The sequence below is a fragment of the Maniola hyperantus genome, chromosome 11 (genome assembly GCF_902806685.2).
Source record: "Maniola hyperantus chromosome 11, iAphHyp1.2, whole genome shotgun sequence".
Classification (NCBI taxonomy): Eukaryota; Metazoa; Arthropoda; class Insecta; order Lepidoptera; family Nymphalidae; genus Maniola; species Maniola hyperantus.
Window position 1 is genome coordinate 9,759,587 of NC_048546.1, and position 7,745 is coordinate 9,767,331.

A 7,745-nucleotide genomic window follows, 5' to 3' on the forward strand; every position below is an offset into this window, starting at 1 on the left:
CTTTCTCCAATATTATTGGGTTTTTACGATTTTTACGATTTATTTAAATACGAGAGTATTTTGTGCCTTTTTCCTGTTTTCTAAAATTATTGAAAAATTAAGTGTTTTCATAAGTTTCATACTAGAAAGGAACCTATTATACTTATAAAATATCTTATTTATTTTAAAAATATCACATAATATTCAGCTGTACGCTGAACTATTATGACTCTAGATCTATTTATTATTAAGCATTTAAATTCCTGAAATGCTGAAAATATAATAAAAGCGCCAGAACAATCCTTGGAATGCGTACCATAACCTAGATAAGGTCCCAGCTCAACATTATGCTGTAGGATGCCTCATACAATTATATTTTAAAGAGCATGCATTTATTTTCAACAGGGATTCTGTTGGTTAATGACCTCACTTGGCAATAGTCCTAAAACCAAAATGAAAGAATGATCACAATGTACCTGTTCGTCAATGAAATTGAAAGACTAACCTATATCTACATCTGTTATCATACTAAAATATGCAAACTATTAATAAACTTACCTACTATTAATAATCTACACTAACATTAGGTACTTAGGTATAATTAAACATTAGGTAATATAATTAGGTATTGACTTAAAATAATAGTATCAAAATTCGCTTCTAAGTCTTACCTAATTACCTACCTAGACTTTAAGCGAAATTTTTGTTAAAGATAATAAAATGCCACTTAAGGCGATTAATTTTCATCTGTTCGAAAAACAAATCTAATGAAAACAAGCCCTCCACAAAGACTTTGATTTAACAAATTTAAATTAAATTGTTAAGAGAATTTTTGAAGCACCAAGGTACCTAATAAATACCTACCAAAATTTTCATTATTTCTTTTATTTGGATTTACAGTAAATGCAAGAAAATATACTTGAGTGTGTAATTCAGTCTATATTCTCATAATATATAAAATATTATTATATAAAGACAAAAAAAACTGTATAATTATCTAATCATAAAATATGCAGGAGGATTGTAGGGGAGGTCAAATTCTGTAGGCCAAGAACCTCAGTGATCTTTTGAAGCAAATTTTTTTCAAAGTAGGTAACAATATACTTATCCACTTAATATTACAATTAATTATGGAAGTAGTAGACTTTCGCCATCCTAAACACAAAATATTCGAACTATTGGTACGTTTGGTGCCTAGATTCTAGAAGTAAAAAAAAAGTTTAAGTAACAGTTTTTCTGAAAAAATATACGATCATTAATTAGGTAGGTAACCTAGTTATCAGAGTGGCTAATTTTTGCCCCAAGGTATTGGGGATTATTTGATGGGATTTGTCTTAGGTACAACAATAATATCCATCTACTTATGACATGATGGTGACTCTGTATATTTAACAATTATTAGGTAAAGCTGTGAAAACTTATAAAATTAAGTTACAGCTTAAACCACTAGATCGACTAACCAAAAGTATAAATCTCGCAAACTTAGGTTATAAGTACCAACCTACGCTTTAAGCAATTTCCTTCGGCGCCCTCGGAATAAGTATGCGCGTTAACTTGAAAAGCATGTGGTGTCCCAGAAAACTATTTAGTAAGGCTTTTATCTCATTTTCACCCGAAGTACAAAGTTTGGCGAAGTTGTTCAACACAACAGGTGTTTGAGATGTTGCAATATTAGAACCTTTTTTTAAAAGCTCTGAGTATGTAACATATTTCTTTTCTCCTAAGTAACTAGCCGCCAAGTACTGCCAAGTTTGTACGTATCATGAAATATTTAAAAAAATATTAGTGTACCTACATAACGGTGCCACATAATGAGTAAAGTCCGTATAAATGAAGATGGCTTTAAGTGCTAATAATAATATAAGAATGTTTTCAGAGAAAATGGATAAAAGTTCCATAGGGAACTTTGGATATTTAAGAGCTCTAATAAATAAGGGAACAGTGTGTTAAGAGACTACAAGAAATAACGACAATGAGGCCACGCAACCGAAGCCAGCATATACGGTACTTCATAGTAAGCAGGCGATAAAACAATTTAGTTTAGGGTCAATGGGCCTATTATGCACCCTTGCCGATATGTTTAATTGTTACCTATGAGATGAACTTTTCTTAAGGCGCCAGCCGGGTGGCGGCGCGGCGGGGCGTCGGGCGTCGCAGGGCGGAGCTACGAGCCCACAAAGCGCCGCTCAGTCGGTGGGCAGCCGCCATTCGCGCCATACAACCGCTGCTATCGTGTGAAAGGCTGACATGCCACGCGACTCGCGATGTCGTTCCTACCGCGTGAATATTTATGACGCGATCACCCCCTTTGCCTCATTATAAATGGCACTGCCGACCTCGATGCCTCACCGCAACTCGCATACGACCATAAAATGCCAATAAAACGAACTATCGTGAATAGACTTGAACGCCGAAATTTTAACATTGTAGTGTATGTGTTATTCTACTGCTATGTCGTCGACAAGAACACCTCGGCCGAAATGCCGCACGAGTGCGCCTACCGCACATCCGAGACGGAAACGTCGGAGGACGCTGTGCTCTTTTGCAAAATCCGAACGATAAGCAGTTTGGATCACCTGTTACAGAATATTAGTCGGACACATTTCGACGATGTAATTTCCTTACACGTTCAATGCAGTGAAATTCTTTTCTTCGAAAGCACGCTTGCAGCACAAACGGAAAAGACTTCCGGTAAACATTCGAACCTAGGCAAGCTTAGAGATCTTGTCATTGACAAATGCAAGATACGTCAGATACCGGCGCGTGCATTTGAGCATTTCAAGGATCTAAAATCTTTGCACGTGACTACACACAACAGTGAATGGTCTGCAATGACTATGGAGTTGCATGAACATGCATTTTCGGGACTCAGTGAGTTAATCGAGTTAGATTTAAGTGACAATAATATTTGGAGCACTAAAACTGACACGTTTTGCTCATTGTACAGTTTAAAAACTTTGAATCTGACCAGAAATCATTTGCAAAATATTAAAACTATAGGATTTTCCGATTCGACGCTGGAACAAAATTTGAGTGTGAAAAGTTGTAATTTAGTATTAGAAACGCTCGATATGTCTTATAACGACTTGATTGTGATCACTGAAAATAGTTTGTCAAAATTACGTTCACTGTCAAAATTATTTTTACAAGACAATGCAATATCTACTCTCGAGGATGGTGCTTTCGAGGGTCTTATAAGTTTGCAAGTACTGAACCTGTCTAGTAACTTTATGAATAGTATTCCACCTGATATATTTTCCGATACGAAATTTTTAAAAGAGATTATACTTAGTAACAATACAATAAATGTTTTACCCCCTGGTCTTTTTAGAGGTTTGGAACAACTCCAAGTATTAGACCTTTCTAATAACGAACTAACTAGTCAGTGGATAAATAAAGGTACGCTAGTAGGGCTGCTACGTATGGTAATATTAAATATTTCGTACAACAGACTTACTAAGATTGACCGCTTTATGTTCCAAGATTTATACAGTTTGCAAAAACTAAACTTAGAGCATAACGAAATATCGATAATCGATGAACACGCTTTCGAAGAACTTCGAAACTTGCATTCTCTTACACTTTCGAATAATAAACTCATGCATGTGCATACTAACATATTCACTGATTTGCACGTCTTACACGAATTATTTTTGGATAATAATAAAATTAAACACATAGACGAATATGCCTTTGAAAACATGACTACAATTGAAGATTTAGGTCTCAATGACAACTTGTTACCGTCAATACCGACCTCAATTCGTAAATTACGATCTCTCAGATCGCTGGATATCGGGAACAACAATATAACCCATTTGAGTCGAGAAAACTTTCGCGGTCTGACAGAACTTTTTGGTTTGCGTCTCGTAGATAACAAAGTAACTCATTTAAATGAAGATACTTTTGAACATTTGCCTCAGTTACAGGTCCTAAATTTAGCATCTAATAAAATAAAACTTGTTTCAACTGGTTGTTTTCGTAAAAATATTAATTTGAAATTATTACGCATGGATGGAAATGACATTACGAAGTTCGATGGGATATTCTCTTCTTTAAACAGTTTGGTATGGTTAAATATGTCCGCCAACAAAATTTCTTCATTCGATTTTGAAAGCTTTCCTAGCAGTTTGGAGTGGTTAGATTTACACATGAACTTTATAAATACAATATATATCAATGAAATGAATTCAAATGATAACATTAAGTTATTGGATCTAAGCTATAACAATATAAGTCAGCTGACGATCACTTCTATTCCTAAATCGATAGAAAAACTTTATTTAAATAACAATAATATACAAAACATACAAGTAGGTACTTTCTCTAAATTACGAAAGCTGTCAATTGTAACATTAAATAATAACAAGATAGTACAACTTGACATGAACGCATTCAGAATAGATCAAATAGATGAAGATAGTGATTTACCAGAGTTCTTTATAAGTGGTAACCCATTTGTTTGTGACTGTTCAATGGAATGGATTCAACGGATCAATTATTTAAGTCACAATCGACAATACCCGCGTGTGTTAGATCTCGATAAAGCTTTTTGTTCATTGGTTCATTCGCGAGCTAAAGAAAAAAAGAAGATAATAGACATGTCACCTTCTGACTTTCTGTGTCCATATGAAAGGCATTGCTTTGCCCTATGTCATTGTTGTGAGTTTGTTGCTTGTGATTGTGAAATGATTTGTCCCGATAACTGTAAATGTTATCACGATATAACATGGAATGCAAATGTCGTTGATTGTTCAAATGCGGGGTATACAGAAGTACCTGATAGAATACCTATGGATGCCACTGAAATTTATTTAGATGGAAATGATATCAGTTATTTGGGTAATCATGTATTCATTGGCAAAAAGAAGCTACAAGTTTTGTACTTAAACAACACGAAGTTAAAAGAAGTGAATAATCAAACTTTTAAGGGAGTCGACTCTTTGAGGGTATTACACCTAGAGAATAATAAATTAGTTGAGTTAAAAGGAGATGAATTCATGCATCTTAATAATCTTAATGAATTATATTTAGATCATAACGCGATAGTTCATGTTGCAAATAATACATTTTCATCTTTAAAATCTCTGTCGGTTCTCAGAATCGATGATAACAAACTTGTAAATTTTTTCCCATGGAAATTGTTAGCATCATCTTCAAAAGGTTTGGCGCATGTTTCAATAGAAGGCAATCAGTATTCTTGTGACTGTAAAAGTATAGCCGAATTGGATACTTGGCTTCGAAAAGATCCAGGAGATCCAGAAAAAATGTTGTGCACAGACACCGAAGGAAAATCAACCAAAATTACAATTGCTTCAGTTTTAAGTCATTGCAAAGAGTATTTAGGATCGATACATGACCCTACAGTGTCTAAAAATGAAATTGTCCCCAAATTGTTATTTTTCCCTGATAACTATTTTACTGCTATATTTGGAATTATTATTATTATAGTTTTAATTTGTCTTGTAGGTGCCATATTCTATGCATTCAGATACGATGTTAGTGACTGGTTGTACACAAATTATGGTGTGCCTTTATTCAAAGAACAGTCGTGTCCAAACGTTGAACATGTATTGGAAGGAAATTCTAATCACATGTACGACTATTACGTGATATGTAATACCAAAGATACTCAATTTGTATATCATGATATTATGTCAGAAATAGAATTCAGAAAAATGACCTCCAAAAAATTTTCAATGAATGAAGCCACCCTTAACATACTAACATTAGATAGCTTTTCAAAATCTTCAAAATTGTCCAAGCGTCTTCTAATAGTTTTGACAACCAACTTCATATGCAATGATCTGTGTGATTTTCATTTTAAAAACATGTTTTATAGTTATTTAAAATCCTTGAACCGTAGCGATTTAAATAAGGTAATATTTGTTAAGATAGTAGATAATAATCAAATAAATGACGAACTGTGTTTTGTATTAGATAAGTTTAAAAATATAGCGTGGAATGATCCCCGTTTCTGGGATAAATTCATTGCTTTACTCAATTCCACCGACACTATTATCACACTAAAGAGCTCAGAGAAGAGCGTATTCAAGAAGTCATTACGTCAGACTCCGACATTGAGATACACTACAATGCCGGTCACAAACGATAGTTGCTCAAAGCAGAATTTTTCAAATTCTCTGCAGTATTGTAAAAGAAACGACGGGGAAACATCACAGAATGATAGTTCTCCTTCCTCGGACAACACGTATGGGGAAGGGAACAATTCGAACAATAGTTACATGTCAATTGACAATAGAACATGTTCCCGGTTTAATTATGACCTCAGGCTTTCGCCGAGCAGTGGTCACGTATATTCTAGGGTAGAAGATATATCGCCGACTGTACCTCGCTCTATAACCAACACCGCTACTAGGGGTCGCACTTACTTTGTCTGATAACTTACGAGTATATTTTATTTGCAATTGCATTGTTCTTTTACTTCTCGCACTTAAAACTTTTAAGTGCACCTTTTGAATAAATAATGTTAAAATTAATATTTATGTATTACTGTACATAGTATTGTATTTTCGTATATTAGAATAAGAACGTCTTGGTCAATTTTCACATACGTAAATGACCCGTACTAATTTACGTATCAACAAAAAATAATACGATGGTAACTAATGTTAAAATATATAACAATATTTTGTACAAAGTTCATGTGAAAATGTTAAGTCTGATAACGTAAACATTTTTCAAATATTAATGATAATTCATTATTGTATTTAAAAAGTTTATTAATGTGAAATGTTTTTACATCACATTCACTGTAAAACAACACCAAATAGTGTAAGTCGATATTTGTCATGTTCACAAAAATATTACATAATATATTTTAAGTTGTATCTTCTAGGCCCAGTTATATATCAAGCGGTAAAAATTAAGTTATCGATTATATTGACCATCAAGACAAGCAAAGAGGGTTACACAAGTCAGTATGATAGATTACGTGGGTCTAACGGTCAAGAAACCCTGATTGGTGCAACTCATTTTGCTTTTAAAAGTTTAGCGGTGATTTTAACTATGCAACTGGCCCTTAATAGGTTTATTTCTTACTTTAAAATTTTATTATTCTTGTTTATATTTATAATTTGGCCTTGATTTTATTTTACCTACTACCTATTGTCATGGAATGTTTATTACGAAAATGTATTTCATCACATTATAATTTTCATAACAAAAGTTTCTTTTCGTATTTTGTTTGATAATGACAATGCAAAACTGGTACGCATATGGAGTGATTTCTTTTGTTTAAAATATAATTATACATTCATATAAATATCTATCTATGTTTGAGAATTGCGATGTTATCGTTTAGAATTAATGCTTGAAAACTTATATAGTTAATATAACTAAGCTAAATCGTGATATTAGATTTAATAATTATGAATTTGCAAAATATAAATGTAATTTTTGAATTGTAATTATTAGTCTTAATAAAAATTATTGTTTTGTATAAAATGTACAAAGATATCTTAAAACCATAATAAAATTATACTGACGTTTTGATACTCATTATGTCTTTCATTTGCAAAATATTAATGTTCAAAGCGAAACCTTAATTAAGATTAATTACATAAAATATAATTTTACAGACGAAATGAGAAAATGTAAATTTTATTTGAGTCCCTGTTTTGATGTAGATAATAATTTAATATTGGAACTTGATTTTTTTACTTCCGTCAAGAGTCCTGGTAAAATAATTTTATCAAAACCGCATTAAATAGGACCAGATAAATAAATAGGACACTGAGTTAGCG

General features: G+C 32.8%; 1 protein-coding gene across 1 annotated transcript; it reads left to right on the plus strand.

Moving 5' to 3' along the window:
* The first annotated feature begins 2,184 nt into the window (after positions 1-2,184).
* On the plus strand, positions 2,185-7,463 carry LOC117986278 (toll-like receptor 6). The gene has a single exon (XM_034973109.2). It carries the CDS (start codon positions 2,352-2,354, stop codon positions 6,378-6,380), a length of 4,029 nt encoding a protein of 1,342 aa, XP_034829000.1. The 5' UTR covers positions 2,185-2,351; the 3' UTR covers positions 6,381-7,463.
* Positions 7,464-7,745: the final 282 nt, after the last annotated feature.